Source organism: Oncorhynchus nerka, linkage group LG14 (genome assembly GCF_034236695.1).
Source record: "Oncorhynchus nerka isolate Pitt River linkage group LG14, Oner_Uvic_2.0, whole genome shotgun sequence".
Taxonomy (NCBI): domain Eukaryota; kingdom Metazoa; phylum Chordata; class Actinopteri; order Salmoniformes; family Salmonidae; genus Oncorhynchus; species Oncorhynchus nerka.
In genome coordinates, this window is record NC_088409.1 from 35,203,538 (window position 1) to 35,220,641 (window position 17,104).

Below are 17,104 nucleotides of genomic sequence, written 5' to 3' on the forward strand. Positions count from 1 at the left end.
ATTCTCCTCGATTATAATCACAGCCGTATATATCCCCCCCAAGCAGACACATCGATGGCTCTGAACGAACTTGATTTAACTCTTTGCAAACTGGAAACCATTTATCCGGAGGCTGCATTCATTGTAGCTGGGGATTTTAACAAAGCTAATCTGAAAACAAGACTCCCTAAATTTTATCAGCATATCGATTGCGCAACCAGGGGTGGTAAAACCTTGGATCATTGTTACTCTAACTTCCGCGACGCATATAAGGCCCTGCCCCGCCCCACTTTCGGAAAAGCTGACCACGACTCCATTTTGCTGATCCCTGCCTACAGGCAGAAACTAAAACAAGAGGCTCCCACGCTGAGGTCTGTCCAACGCTGGTCAGACCAAGCTGACTCCACACTCCAAGACTGCTTCCATCACGTGGACTGGGACATGTTTCGTATTGCGTCAGATGGAAATATTGACGAATACGCTGATTCGGTGTGCGAGTTCATTAGAACGTGCGTCGAAGATGTCGTTCCCATAGCAACGATAAAAACATTCCCAAACCAGAAACCGTGGATTGATGGCAGCATTCGCGTGAGACTGAAAGCGCGAACCACTGCTTTTAATCAGGGCAAGGTGTCTGGTAATATGTCCGAATATAAACAATGCAGCTATTCCCTCCACAAGGCTATTAAACAAGCTAAGCGTCAGTACAGAGACAAAGTGGAATCTCAATTCAATGGCTCAGACACAAGAGGCATGTGGCAGGGTCTACAGTCAATCACGGACTACAAGAAGAAACCCAGCCCAGTCACGGACCAGGATGTCTTGCTCCCAGACAGACTAAATAACTTTTTTGCCCGCTTTGAGGACAATACAGTGCCACTGACACGGCCTGCAACGAAAACATGCGGTCTCTCCTTCACTGCAGCCGAGGTGAGTAAGACATTTAAACGTGTTAACCCTCGCAAGGCTGCAGGCCCAGACGGCATCCCCAGCCGCGCCCTCAGAGCATGCGCAGACCAGCTGGCCGGTGTGTTTACGGACATATTCAATCAATCCCTATACCAGTCTGCTGTTCCCACATGCTTCAAGAGGGCCACCATTGTTCCTGTTCCCAAGAAAGCTAAGGTAACTGAGCTAAACGACTACTGCCCCGTAGCACTCACTTCCGTCATCATGAAGTGCTTTGAGAGACTAGTCAAGGACCATATCACCTCCACCCTACCTGACATCCTAGACCCACTCCAATTTGCTTACCGCCCAAATAGGTCCACAGACGATGCAATCTCAACCACACTGCACACTGCCCTAACCCACCTGGACAAGAGGAATACCTATGTGAGAATGCTGTTCATCGACTACAGCTCGGCATTCAATACCATAGTACCCTCCAAGCTCGTCATCAAGCTCGAGACCCTGGGTCTCGACCCCGCCCTGTGCAACTGGGTACTGGACTTCCTGACGGGCCGCCCACAGGTGGTGAGGGTAGGCAACAACATCTCCTCCCCGCTGATCCTCAACACGGGGCCCCACAAGGTGCGTTCTGAGCCCTCTCCTGTACTCCCTGTTCACCCACGACTGCGTGGCCATGCACGCCTCCAACTCAATCATCAAGTTTGCGGACGACACAACAGTGGTAGGCTTGATTACCAACAACGACGAGACGGCCTACAGGGAGGAGGTGAGGGCCCTCGGAGTGTGGTGTCAGGAAAATAACCTCACACTCAACGTCAACAAAACTAAGGAGATGATTGTGGACTTCAGGAAACAGCAGAGGGAACACCCCCTATCCACATCGATGGATCAGTAGTGGAGAGGGTAGCAAGTTTTAAGTTCCTCGGCATACACATCACAGACAAACTGAATTGGTCCACTCACACTGACAGCGTCGTGAAGAAGAAGCGCAGCAGCGCCTCTTCAACCTCAGGAGGCTGAAGAAATTTGGCTTGTCACCAAAAGCACTCACAAACTTCTACAGATGCACAATCGAGAGCATCCTGGCGGGCTGTATCACCGCCTGGTACGGCAACTGCTCCGCCCTCAACCGTAAGGCTCTCCAGAGGGTAGTGAGGTCTGCACAACGCATCACCGGGGCAAACTACCTGCCCTCCAGGACACCTACACCACCCGATGTTACAGGAAGGCCATAAAGATCATCAAGGACATCAACCACCCGAACCACTGCCTGTTCACCCCGCTATCATCCAGAAGGCGAGGTCAGTACAGGTGCATCAAAGCTGGGACCGAGAGACTGAAAAACAGCTTCTATCTCAAGGCCATCAGACTGTTAAACAGCCACCACTAACATTGAGTGGCTGCTGCCAACACACTGTCATTGACACTGACCCAACTCCAGCCACTTTAATAATGGGAATTGATGGGAAATGATGTAAATATATCACTAGCCACTTTAAACAATGCTACCTTATATAATGTTACTTACCCTACATTATTCATCTCATATGCATATGTATATACTGTACTCTAGATCATCGACTGCATTCTTATGTCACTAGCCACTTTAACTATGCCACTTTGTTTACTTTGTCTACATACTCATCTCATATGTATATACTGTACTCGATACCATCTACTGTATGCTGCTCTGTACCATCACTCATTCATATATCCTTATGTACATATTCCTTATCCCCTTACACTGTGTATAAGACAGTAGTTTTGGAATTGTTAGTTAGATTACTTGTTGGTTATCACTGCATTGTCGGAACTAGAAGCACAAGAATTTCGCTACACTCGCATTAACATCTGCTAACCATGTGTATGTGACAAATAAAATTTGATTTGATTTGAATCTAGCTCCGTTTTATAGGCTCCTCACTACGAGACTAAGCTAATTTGCCAACGCTAAAATCAATGTCTATATATATTTTCTAGCAAGCTAGCTTCAATACTTTTTTCTGACATGCCAAAAATGCAGCCTTGTTGATAAAATTTGACACTTCGCGGCCACCAGAATTTGACATGATGTGACTACAGTTTGCATTGAATTGTGGGTCGTATCAACCCCGCAAGTGACCAAAGTGGTTTACTCGCTCCTTTGGGCTAAATCGAGGGCAGAGGGGGTAACGTTAGTGAATTGGACCTCCACTTAAGATGGCAATCAAACTGCATCCGGTTTCGACGGGGATTGCCCTGAGGGAAAGTGGCTAGGGCAAGGGGTGAGGGGGTATAAATAACGTGTTTGGACTGCAGCCAATAACCATTAGACGTCACAAAAGATGCTCCATGAGATCTGAACACCTAACACAGCCCAAATCCACCACTGAACATTTTCACAGACATACTGGATGGGCACTAGAGTGGAAGGGCTAAGCATAGCTCTATAGTTACAGTAATAATAAATGTTTCCTAGCAGACACTTTCATCCAACTTACAGTTCAGTAAGTGCATACCTAATTAGCATGTGTATGTGATCTGAACCCACGACCTTGGCATCGCTGCCGCCGCGTTCTTAAAAGCCACAGAGGAACACAGCTACAAATAGCTAATGCTTTGGTAAGATTTCATCATAGTATTAATATAACACAATTATCTTGATCTGAGCAAACAATCCACGTTAAATTGCTAATAAAAACAGAGACGGTAGGAGATCTGTATGTGGGTGGCATGCCATGGAGATAAACTAAGCTGGCTGCTGAAGTGGATATATTATTACATCAAGCAAATGGGTGAGCAATCCAGACGTAGGTGGGTGAATGCATAGTTCATTAACCTTGCTATAATTGCCATTTCCTTTTCCTTTTTGGCATGGATATAATGAATCTGTTGGATGGTTTCTGATGTAATCAGTGTGCGCCTGCAGTGCCGGGCTGATGAAGTGATTACGGAGGGGCTGTGATGTGTAACCAGGGATGGAGTGGTAGAAAAATACGTGGGTAAACGAGTGATGTGTAACGTAAACGCAAACGCAACCAACGTTAATTTTGTGTAATAGGTGCGGAAACGCTACTCCTCTCCACTACATTCCTGTCACTGTGGTTCAGTAGGCACAAAACGGATGCTACGGTGTGCTCTAATGAACGGGACCCCTGTGTGTGACTGTCAGACAGACAGACCGACAGACAGACGACAGGGCTCTTACGCAGGCACGGCTTCTCTGATCTTGCTGTCAGTGATCTCCTTGTAGATGGCTGCAGACATGACCTCCTCCAGGGGACACATGTAGCCGTACTCCTCACAGCCGTGCTCCTGCACCAAAGGGTCCATCCTGTGGGGGTCAAACATGATGTTGTTGGGCGTCACCAGCAACACCCCGCTCACCGCACCCTGAGGGGAGAGAGAGACAGACACAGAGAGAGAGAGAGAGAGAGAGAGAGAGAGAGAGAGAGAGCGAGAAAGAAAGAAAGAAAGAGAGCGAGAAGTGGGAGAGAGAAAGAGAGAGAAAGTAAGAAAGAAAGAAAGAAAGAAAGAAAGAAAGAAAGAAAGAAAGAAAGAAAGGGTTAGACGGAGTAATATAGCTAGAGCATGAAAAAGCTGGCAGTGAAAGAAATGTGTCAGCCATTTACTGGAGGAGATATATTACCTTGCCAGCATAAATAAACAAAATGGCTGTACTGTACTACAGGTATCCAAAAGAAACTGAAGGATATTGACTATGAACAGGAAGCTCCAATACTGACCTCCCTGTGGGGGTGAAAGCTGCAAAGCTTTGATTTAGACTGAATGGATCAATATTGGTTTCATTTTGTTCAAATAGCATGGATCTGAGCTACTAGAGGTGGATGTTGGCTGGCGGAGGGCCAGCATTCCTGAAAGTCCTCTGAATTTCTCCATGAGCTTACCTTATAATACTGTACTTATTTTATATATAGAAAATACTATATATATTGTATAGTACTGTAATATATATATGAATATACATGATATGTACCTTGCCGTCTGTGATGTACTTGCAGTTGATTTTGAGGAACTTCTCTGTCAGGGCCTCTTCCTCCTCGGAGGTGGACGACACTACACGGGCCTGGCGGAGTGCTGAGAACACCGGAGCATGGTGATGATGGTGAGCCTCTGGCCTGGGAGCGCCATCAGATTCCTACAGGGGTGGCCATTTTGAATAACAGGAGAGGAGGGAGAAGTAAAGGGTGGACAAGAATGAACACATTTATCATTTAGTGATATGTTAAAAAACAGTTAGTTATAGCTTTAGATTATCCTCCAAATCATATAGAATAGATCAAGTCAATAGAACAGTATCAACAGCAGCGTATCAATTCAACAACACTCAACGCTCAAACAACATTGAGTTGAATGTAATCAATATAAGCAATCTTAGATTTCAGTAACAAACTTCTTGCACACATCACATACCATAGAAATAGAGGTAATCTCATTCAAGTCAATGATGGCATAATGGGTGGACTGGCAGCCATTTTGAGTGGCAGCCATTTTGAGTGGCAGCCATTTTGAGTGGCAGCCATTTTGAGTGTACCCATGGCAGGAAGTAAAAGCAGGAAGTATACCCTTCAATCTGTGCTGTGATTTCAACTCAACTGACATTACAAAAAAATACATTCCATTGCAGTTAGCATCATTTGAATGAACATTCTACATTACTGTGGCAATCTAGCATCTGTTTATAGAAAATTGGAAAATACCATGAAGATTATTCACAATATCTGGCAGCCATTGTGAATGTATGTACCCATGAGTTTACCAGTCAAATATCCAGGGTTAGAGCTTTCAAGCCGTTCTATTCATTCTATTTCTATGTCACATACTCAAGCGACATGTTACATTGCATGTAACCTGATTATATAACAAGTGATAATAATGAAGAAGGGGTTGGCAAAATCAGAACTAAGTTTGTCTCCCTACATCAAACCAATCAGCCAGGGTATCTAAATATACAGTGGAGTATAGTTAGTCTACATGTAGCAATGTTTTCTGCACTGCTAGCCAATCAGGTTAACAAACAGACAGAGACAGAGAAACACATGTACACTACATGACCAAAGTATGTGTACACCTGCTCGTCGAACATCTCATTCCAAAATCATGGGCATTAATATGGAGTTGGTCCATCCGTTGCTGCTATAACAGCCTCCACTCTTCTGAGAAGACTTCCCACTAGACGTTGGAACATTTGCTTCGGGGATTTGCTTCGCTTCAGCCAAGAGTATTAGTGAGGTTGGGCAGTGATGTTGAGCGATTAGGCCTGGCTCGCAGTCTGTGTTCCTATTCATCCCAAAGGTGTTAGATGGGGTTGAGGTCAGGGCTCTGTGCAGGCCAGTCAAGTTCTTCCAAATCGATCTCGACAAACCATTTCTGTATGGACCTTGCTTTGTGCACAGGGGCATTGTTGTGCTGACACAGGAAAGGAGCTTCCCCAAACTGTTGCCACAAAGTTGAAAGCCCAGAATCACCTAGAATGTAATTGTATTCTGTAGCGTTAAGATTTCCTTTCACTGGAACTAAGAGGCGTAGCCCAAACCATGAAAAACAGCCCCAGACCATTATTCCTCCTCCACCAAACTTTACAGTTTGCACTAGGTATTGGGGCAGGTAGCGTTCCAAACCCAGATAAATCTGTTGCACTGCCAGATGGTGAAGCGTGATTCATCATTCCAGAGCTTTACACCACTACAGCCGATGCTTGGCATTGAGAATGGTGATCTAGGCTTGTGTGCGGCTGAGTCGTTGTTTCTCCTAGACGTTTCCACTTCACAATAACAGCACTTACAGTTGACCAGGGCAGCTATAGCAGGGCAGACATTTTACAAACTGACTTGTTGGAAAGGTGGCATCCTATGACAGTGCCACGTTGAAAGTCACTGAGCTCTTCAGTAAGGCCATTCTACTGTCAATGTTTGTCTATGGAGATTGCATGGCGGTGTGCTCAATGGTTGTGGCTGAAATAGCCGAATCCACTAATTGGAAGGAGTGTCCACATACTTTTGTATATATAGTGTATGTTTCCCTACATCAAACCAATCAGCCAGAGTATCTAAATATGCAGTATAGCTAGTGAGTGTTCATTTGTAGCAATGTTTCTGCACTGCTAGCCAATCAGGTCAACAAACACACAGAGACAGAGATGTATGTCTAATCAGATACATTAGTAAACGAATGCACTTCCTGTCGTCTGAAGTTCATAATGGCAATTAGATAGAAAAACATATCTATATGAGGCTGAAGCATTCACCTTTATGGTGGCTTGCTAGTTGATGCTTGATTAGTTTAATAGAAACAGAATGAGAAGTGCACATGAAGACTATTTAAATACAGCTCTGTTATTCCTCCATCTACATACATCATACACTTCGTCATGCAAGTGTGTGTAGATCAGTAGACGGACTATTCTTCCTGTACTGAAATGTTAACTGAACTCCAGCACTGCCGATGTACGCAACGTCCACTGAGAAATGAACTCTCACTCAGTCTCATGGAACATGAAACTGAAATATCAGGCAGACATTACCTAACTACAGATGTGTGTGTGTCAGCAGTCTGTCTGTGTTATTGATCATATCAGTAATAGACTCAGGGTAAACCCATGCTCCTGACCCAACCCAATCCCTGACCATATGGGCCACACAACAGCAAAGACCCTATTTAACCCTGTTCACTCAACAAACATACAGTGTTACTGTTCTTATGACAAGTAGAGGTAGAGATTGAAGTTTTACGATGTGTTATTATGTACAGATCCAGTTTCTACAGTAGTATCTGCTGCATCTCACGTGGAGGACTCAGGGCTGTGACGGTCATGGAAATATTTGTTTTGCTTTTCAGACACACCGTTTCTCCTTTCATCCGCTTCTGACTGCATGTGCTGCCATAGAAATAGAATGAATAGAACGGGCTTCCCCATTCAAGTCAATGATGGCATAATGGGTGAACTGGTGCCCATTTTGAGTGTACCCCATAGGAGTAAAGCAGGAAGTAAAAGCAGGAAGTGTACCCATCAATATGTGCTGTGATTTGTTGATTCAACTCAACGTACATTGCAAAAAATACATTCCATTGCATGAGCCACATCAGTTAACATTATTTGAATTAACATTCTACATTACCACAAAAATGATAATACCAGGCAGCCATTACCAGGCAGCCATTGCGAGTGTGCCCATGAGTTTACCAGTCAAATTGCCAGGGTTAGAGGTTCTAAGCCCATTCTATTCATTGTTTGCTACAACACCTTGCTTGTTTCAGCAGTGGGCAACAAAGTTCCATCACATTGTTAAGAGCCCATGTTATCACAGAAACTGAATTCAACCGCATGAACGCCTGGCCATCACGCCTTCAGTCAGCTGTTCAAAAAAAGGAGGGGAAAAATGCAGATCATTTTATTTATGATGGTCTTTATCCATAAACGTTTGTGCCAACCCTACTACAGTAATTTCTAGGCACTGTCTGTCAGATGTACTCCAGCTCCTCCGTTGTAAACAATGATAATGATTTATCCACAGATGGGGCATCTGCTGCCTGCAAACACCATACATGGTGGGGCTGGTCTTTGTGAACGAGGCCACATGGCCTGCTACCGTGCCAGGCTGTGTGACTGGCTGCAGAGCCAGACGGAGGGAAGGAGAGATGGAGGGATAGGGACGGTGTGGGAACAGGAGCCAGGCGGAGGGATGGATGGAGGGATAGTGAGGGTGTGGGAACAAGAATATGGTGGGATAGAAGGTTGGAAGAATGAAGGATGGAGGGATAGGGAGGGTGTGGGAACATGGCGCAGACAGAGAGATGAAGAGTAGGCGTGCAGGTCTGCTGTGTGTGAGACACCAAACCCACAGCTGTCTGCTGGCCTCTTGACACCCTCCCACACCTCTCCTGTCTCTGTCTCCCTGGGAGCACCAGCCCACGACTACTGACCCACCGGCACAATACTAGCAACACATACACACAGACACACTGGCAGCTCATGTGGCTGAGGGGGCAGCTCAACATGCTAGACAAAAAAACTACTGGCTGGGATTCCAACCTGGGCACTCTGGCACACAACAAGACTGTGTTAGCCCTTTGAGCTAAAACCTAGGCCTTCACTGAACCACCACCGTTACAGGAACATTATACATCAGTAGGAAAGAGAACATGACACTTGAGTGGTGCTCTCCTTGGTCGGTCACTGTCATCCACTTCAGGTGGATATCTACAGTGCTTCACCCCTCCTCTCTTCACTGGCACATTCACTTCTTAGTGACTCATGCGCCAGTCCTCTCTGTTCTGCTGCAGTAATACTACAGCAACATGACAAGAGGTATTCACAGCCTCCAATAACACACAGCTCTAGGTCGAATCCCAAATGGCACCATATTCCCTATATGGTACGCTAGTTTCAACCAGGGCTCATAGGGCTCTGATCAAAAGTAGTACACAATGTAGGGAATTAGGGTGCCATTTGGGACACAATCCAACTGTCCCCCAGCAGCACATAGCTGACAACAGAAATCCGAACACTGGCCTGTTTATTTATGTCCTTCTTCCTCTCTTAGACAACTTCCTCCATCCCCCTATCATCACAGGAGAGGAGGCAGATCACAGGAAGGAAGGGGTGGTGTGTGAGTCTGTGTGGTGGTCTGTGAGCTAACCCTCCCACTCTGCCCTATCATTTGTATGAGAGATACTCTTTAACAGTGTTCCAGTGTCTGTCTGTCATCATGGTGTTGTTCATACCATAAACCAGCACTAGGCCAAGTATGCATAATATACTGTTTCCCTCAGGTACTTGGACAGCGGTCATATACACTGAGGACTATATGTTTATGTGTTAGCCTGATCAGGGTTCTAATTCAAGGCTAGGGGTTGGGGGAATGGGCACCCCATAACACATCAGAGTCTGTCCATAAGAACTTAAATACCAATGTGAACCCCACAATTGTCAAAGATATCAACGTGTGTGTGTCTCTGTGAGAGGAGGTGTACACTGGCCGACCGGAGAGTGGGAGAGAGGCTAAAGATGGAGGAATGGAGAGAGGGAGGGATGGGATGGTGTTATCACATGGTGCTTTGATCCCAGAGGCTATGGGAAATCAATCCAGTCTAGAGCTGCTTGCTAGGTGGAAGGAAGAAAGCTAACCCTGATATAATGCTATGGATATTGCATCCATCCATTGAGTTGCTGCTGTTTGCTTTGCCAAGCCTGCATCCCAAATGGCACCCTATTCCCTTTAAAGTGCACTACTTTTGACCAGGGCCTTGGTCAAAATTAGTGCACTGTAACAGGAATAGGGTGCCACTTGGGACGTGCCCATAGTAGCACAATCCCTCTAATAATATGTAATGTTTTTTTTCTTTCAGTAAACCTATATTGCAGGGATCATCAAAAAAATGTATTGATCGGATGGTGGGGGAGCAGGAACATAATAAAACTAGTATTTTTAGATTTCAAATGGACTTTTGACAAAAACATAATAATTTCAAACCTTGATTAGATTTGGGGACATTGCCCTACATAGGGTGCCGTCTTTCGAATAGCAAGTTAAAACGGGTACCCTGACTCTCTGTGGTCATTCAAAATCGCATGGAACTTATTGTAAGAGTAGGGGTGTTCACTCGGTGTCATGGCTAAATTCCCAACCTGGACTTTGAATGCACAGAGATACTGTGATGAGATCCTGAGGCCCATTGTCGTGCCATTCATCCACCTCCATCACCTCATGTTTCAGCATGATAATGCAATTAATGGAAGCTGTAAATGTCCCAGTTCTTCATTGGTCTGCATACTCACCAGACACGTCATCAATTGAGCATGTTTGGGATGCTCTGGATTGACATGTATGACAGCGTGTTCCAGTTCCCGCCAATATCCAGCAACTTCGCATGAAAGAGGAGTGGGACAACATTCCACAGGCCACAATCAACAGCCTGGTCAACTCTTTGAGAAGGAGATGTGTCACACTGCATGAGGCAAATGGTGCTCACACCAGATACTTTCTACATTGTAGAATAATAGTGAAGACATTAAAACTATGAAATAACACATATGAAATCATGTAGTAACAAAAAAAGTGAGATCCTTTTAAGTATCCACCCTTTGCCTTGATGACAGCTTTGCACATTCTTGGCATTCTCTCAACAAGCTTCACCTGGAATGCTTTTCCAACAGTCTTGAAGGAGTTCCCACATATGCTGAGCACTTGTTGGCTGCTTTTCCTTCACTCTGCGATTCAACTCTTCCCAAACTATCTCAATTTGGTTGGGGTTGGGTGCCCAAACTATCTCAATTTGGTGGAGGTTGGGTGATTGTGGAGGCCAGGTCATCTGATGCAGCCCTCCATCACAGCCTGGAGGTGTACTGTGGTGGTACTGTAGAGAACTTGGGAGGGGGGGGCAAAAATACCCACCTGCGGGCCAAAACTACCTGCTAGTTGGGGAACCCTGCTATAATGATTCATGAAGATTTTTAGGAAGACAGAGGGACTATTTTAGCCAAATGTTTGACCCCATATATTAACACTCCACAACATCCAGTGCTATTTATACTACAATAAAACATAACAGAATAGAATGACTAGTGACTAAGACAAGGAATTAATTCCTTCTCAGAGCCCTTCAGGACAAACCACCTGCCTGCCTGAGCTTCCGTCCTGTACTGTATGGCCTTGCAGACAGGCTGCAATGTCGACTAAACAGAGAGAGTAGAAGGCTAGAAGTGGAATACTGTGGAAGATTTAACCACAGCTCCCCCATGTGGACATGTACATGTTCTGCAACCATGAGCAGAACAAACATATACTGTAAATTCATGGGATGCATCTTTTGAATCTTTCATCCTGATTCTCCTATAGAGATAGGAGGATGTTGGCAAGGTGGCAGAGTAGAGGTGAAACCCCGCGGTCCGGGCTGGGTTACCTGAGCAGCTGTAGTTTGGCACCAGCCACCCTGCAACGGGCTAGGCAGGTAATTTACACTAGTCCTACATTCCCTGGCCCTAAAAATAGTGGCCTCTTCTGTTCTGTGCAACAGAAGGAAGGAAGTGAGGGTGCCAGGACACAACAGAACAGGATAGGACAGGGAGAGTGAGAGAGGTCAGAAGGACAGTGAGCTAGGCTGGCTACAGTCACAGCATGAGAATCGAATGCCAGCACAATGGCTAGCCAGCCATAACATCTCATGTCTGCCAGACATTACAGCCTGTTCTGTGCGGCCAGTGGAGCATGCTAAGGGGAGGACGGCTCATAGTAATGTCTGCAACGTCGCGAATGGATTGGCATCAAACCGTGTGTTTGATACCATTCCACTCCAGCCATTACCACGAGCCCGTCCTTCCCAATTAAGGTGCCACCGACCTCCTGTGTGTGTGGCCACAAAAAGGGTTTTATAATTAAAAGATCATTGAGGTTTAGAAAAAGCATTGTGCTTATTAAGGTCCTTCCTCCTCTACCTTGTAAACCATACTGGATCTTTGCTCCACATCCTGTTGAGGTGATTTACCCTCCCCTGTCTGTCCTAGAAACACATCATGCTTCCTCTCTCTGGAATAACTGCTGTATTCATTCCAAATGGGACCCTGTTCCCTATGTAGTGCACTACTTTTGACCAGGGCCCATAAAGCTCTGGTCAAAAGCATAATGGTACCATTTGGGACATGCAGGCTATCTCGCTGGTCATCTGAGAGAACAAGCTCCGTTCATTAGTTTCTCTAAATATCAGACAGAGCATCACACTAAACAGCTTCATTTCTCCACAGTCACACACAGCCCTTCTCCCTCAGATCCTCGTCCTCCGCTGAGAGCCAAGAAATAGGCTCCTGTTCTTACAGGCATGACCTAAATAGATAAGCACTAAATAAACTAACGACGGGATCCTTCTTCCAGCCTGAGTAGTGTTGAATTTATGTAGCTAGTTTGGAAAGGCAGCAGTAGCAGAGGAACCCATTTTCTGATAACATTCTGACAAAACAGTGCCTTGTCGCCATGGAGACCACCTGGGACAAACAGTCATATTTCTTTGGGGGTCAGAAGGTTCCTGTGTGTTTAATGATTGGCTCGTTTGGTGCCCCGTGGAAAGGGCAATCTATGGAGCAGGAGGGTGACACTCCTGACCTGATCTGAGAACAATGGAACATGTCAGCTTCCAGTATTCCATTACAGAGGACTAGATAGGCCTGATTCCAGACCTGCTAGAACCAACCACACTTAAGGGCATTTTCCCAAGCTATACTGCACTGATATGGTTACAGATCCACCATAGTTGCTGGAACAGTGAAAACCTGCAGATATTTGATCCCCTGTCCCTCCCCTGGTCAGCACTCAACTAACACATTATTCCCTCTTATATACTGAGGTTGTCAACACGACCGTTCAGTAAACAACAAACTAACTGTGTCTTTATTGGCTGCATGCTTCTATAAATGGAGACTAAATGGTACAGTAAAATCAGTGGCATTTCAGCTATCACCGCCCCAGAGCAGGGAAGTGTGAGGGAAGTCACCTAACATCACTGTAACTATTGTATAATGGGCAGAACAAAGAGCCATTCTATTACCTGGAGCTAGAGCCATACATCAAGTCTGTATACTGTAGGTCAGCAAACAATGGAGAATTAGTACATTACAGACTTATTCTGCTCATAAAACATAATGCATCACTTATTGTCTGGCCTGTCCCGGATTGTCTGGACAGTATGAGAGTTGGCCCTTCACATTTTAAATCGGACTTGTGATAGATATTTATGCAGGATTTCTGATAAAGCCTTCTATCGCACTCTATGATAGGTGTTGTACGTATGTGTGTTCTTGTGAGCAGACGCATGGTGAAGGGAGAATGCCAACGCGTTCATTGCGAGTGCGTGTCTGAATGCCGACATACCGTCACCTTCTCTAAGTCAGCGTCTGAGGAAGTGGGAGACAGAGGGCTGATGGGACTTAGGGAAGGGGAGCTCCCCACACTGGATATGTGTTCAGGATCAGGAACGTACAGAACCTGCAAACACAATCCATGTCTGAATTTAAACAGGCTGATACACAGAGAAATGAACATACAGTTGAAGTCGGAAGTTTACATACGCCTTAGCCAAGTACATTTAAACTCAGTTTTTCACAATTCCTGACATTTAATCCTAGTAAAGATTCCCTGTCTTAGGTCAGTTAGGATCACCACGTTATTTTAAGAATGTGAAATGTCAGAATAATAGTAGAGAGAATGATTTATTTAAGCTTTTACTTATTTCATCACATTCCCAGTGGGTCAGAAGTTTACATACACTCAATTAGTATTTGGTAGCATTGCCTTTAAATGGTTTAACTTGGGTCAAACGTTTCGGGTAGCTTTCCACAAGCTTCCCACAATAAATTGGGTGAATTTTGGCCCATTCCTCCTGACAGAGCTGGTGTAACTGAGTCAGATTTGTAGGCTTCTTTGCTGGCAGACGTTTTTTCAGTTCTGCCCACAAATGTTCTATAGGATTAAGGTCAGGGCTTTGTGATGGACACTCCAATACCTTGACTTTGTTGTCCTTATGCCATTTTGCCACAACTTTGGAAGTATGCTTGTGGTCATTGTCCATTTGAAAGACCCATTTGCGACCAAGCTTTAACTTCCTGACTGATGTCTTGAGATGTTGCTTCAATATATCCACATCATTTTCCTTTCTCATGATGTCATCTATTTTGTGAAGTGCACCAGTCCCTCCTGCAGCAAAGCACCCCCACAACATCATACTGCCACCCCCGTGCTTCACGGATGGTGTTCTTCGGCTTGCAAGCCTCCCCCTGCAAGCCTCCCCCTTTTTCCTCCAAACATATGGCCAAACAGTTCTATTTTTGTTTGTATGATCTTCGTCCCCATGTGCAGTTGCCAACCGTAGTCTGGCTTTTTTATGGCAGTTTTGGAGCAGGTGCTTGTTCCTTGCTGAGCGGCCTTTCAGGTTATGTCGATATAGGACTCGTTTTACTGTGGACATAGAAACTTTTGTACCTGTTTCCTACAGCATCTTCACAATGCCCTTTGCTGTTGTTCTGGGATTGATTTGCACTTTTTGCACCAAAGTGGCCTCCCGGGTGGTGCAATGGTCTAAGGCACTGCATTGCAGTGCTAGCTGTACCACCAGAGACTCTGGGTTCGAGCCCAGGCTCTGTCGCAGCCGGCCGTGACCGGGAGGTCCATGGGGCATCGCACAATTGGCCTAGCGTCGTCCGGGTTAGGGAGGGCTTGGCCGGTAGGGATATCCTTGTCTCATCGCGCACTAGTGACTCCTGTGGCGGGCCGGGTGCAGTGCAGGTGTTTCCTCCGACACATTGGTGCGGCTGGCTTCCGGGTTGGATGCGCGCTGTGATAAGAAGCAGCTTGGTTGGGTTGTGTTTCGGAGGACGCATGGCTTTCGACCTTCGTACGGGAGTTGTAGCGATGAGACAAGATAGTAACTACTAACAATTGGATACCACGAAATTGGGGAGAATAGGGCGTAAAATTCAAAAGGGAAATAAGGTGCGTTCATCTCTAGGAGACAGAACGAACGCGTCTCCTTCCTGAGCGGTATGACGGCTGCGTGGTCCCAGTGTGTTTATACTTGCGTACTATTGTTTGTACAGATTAACGTGTTACCTTCAGGTGTTTGGAAATTGCTCCCAAGGATGACTTGTGGAGGTCTACAATTTTTTTTCTGAGGTCTTGGCTGATTTCTTTTGATTTTCCCATGATGTCAAGCAAAGAGGCACTGAGTTTGAAGGTAGGCCTTGAAATACATCCACAGGTACACCTCCAATTGACTCAAATGATGTCAACTAGCCTATCAGAAGCTTCTAGAGCCATTACATAAATTTCTGGAATTTCCCAAGCTGGTTAAAGGCACAGTCAACTTAGTGTATGTAAACTTCTGACCCACTGGGATTATGATACAGTGATTAATAAGTGAAATAATCTGTCTGTAAACAATTGTTGGAAAAATGACTTGTGTCATGCACAAATTCGATGTCCTAACCGACTAGCCAAAACTATAGTTTGTTAATAAGACATTTTTGGAATGGTTGAAAAACGAGTTTTATTGACTCCAAGTGTATGTAAACTTCCGACTTCAACTGTACATGCAAAAACAGAAGAGACTATGAAAATATGTTTTCAGCATGATTTATGACATCCCAAGATGGACAACAACAAAAAGTGAAAGCACACATTTCGTGTCCTAAAACCATCCGATATAATATATCTCACACTGTGTCTGATGTTTTAAAGAGTTCATAATGATATGACTAAGTCATCATAGGTGAGGTTGAATATAGTTATTGTCCTGTGAGTGTGTCTGTTGTTCAAGCACTAGATTAGCATGTGTTGTTGGCGTTAAGGATCTTGAGAGGCTCTACTTAAGTCTCCTTGTCCCCATGCAAGCAGGGCCAGACAGTTAAGTGGTGGTGAGTGTGTTCTGACTGAATAGGCCCAGTATGACGCCATGGCAGGCTAATGCTAACAAGTGTGGCCAGGGACAAAACTGGAGTGGAGTTTTTCTAGTTCCAGTGTGTGTGTGTATGATAATACTGGTGGAGCTAGGGCAGTGTTTGGTCATGGAACCCAGTAGAGAGATGCTGAGAGCCCTCCAGAGCTGGCTGGCTGGTTGGAAACAACATCAACAACCCTGCATTGTGCATCATGTTGCTGAATGCTGCTACTGACTCTGACTGTCAATGTGATTGCAGACTCCCTGGCTTGACTCTCCATTTAAGTAGATTCGAGTGGCTCTGGTTCTGATGCCAGGAAAATACACATTTTGGCTGTTTGTCATGTTTTAGGGTGCTACTTGGAGCCTCAGACAGTTTACTAGGACACAACCAAAAGAGGAGACATTGAGCCCAGCAAAATGGCTTTATCAGGGTTCTGTTCTGTAGCTACAGAACGAAACAATCCAAAACTAAGTAAAAGTGGGAGGTACTATCTGAACTTTGTCCAATAAGACATGCTTGTTTTTTGTTTTCTGTTATCAAACGTTTTACTCCTAATGAACAGGACCCATGAAGTTGTACCTTTTGAATGGTATTGCCTGAGGACTGGAGGGATTTCAACACTCTGTTTCCCATGACACAGATGTCTTAGTGGAATAAACACACAGATTGTTTTAACTCTTGTGAGTGGTTAGTAGTGACACCATTATATGCCATTGACAGAATCAGTGGGAAAAGAGAGCAGGGATGAGGAGTGGGTGAGTGTTAGTGGTTGTGGCATGGAGGATAGAT

General features: G+C 45.2%; 1 protein-coding gene across 11 annotated transcripts in view; it reads right to left on the reverse strand.

Annotated features, from left to right (window-relative positions):
- LOC115140936 (oxidation resistance protein 1-like) overlaps positions 1-17,104 on the reverse strand; it is a 231,135-nt gene that overhangs the window by 19,642 nt on the left and 194,389 nt on the right. For 8 of the 11 annotated variants that reach the window (XM_029679436.2, XM_029679438.2, XM_029679433.2 and 5 more), the window contains 3 exons: positions 13,752-13,865; positions 4,868-5,029; positions 4,079-4,263 (listed from right to left, as the gene is read on the reverse strand). In XM_029679436.2, coding sequence (XP_029535296.2) covers positions 4,079-4,263; positions 4,868-5,029; positions 13,752-13,865 — 461 coding nt within the window. The remainder of the gene's footprint in view (positions 1-4,078; positions 4,264-4,867; positions 5,030-13,751; positions 13,866-17,104) is intronic. The other 3 variants (XM_029679435.2, XM_065028020.1, XM_065028024.1) reach the window with 2 other exon arrangements.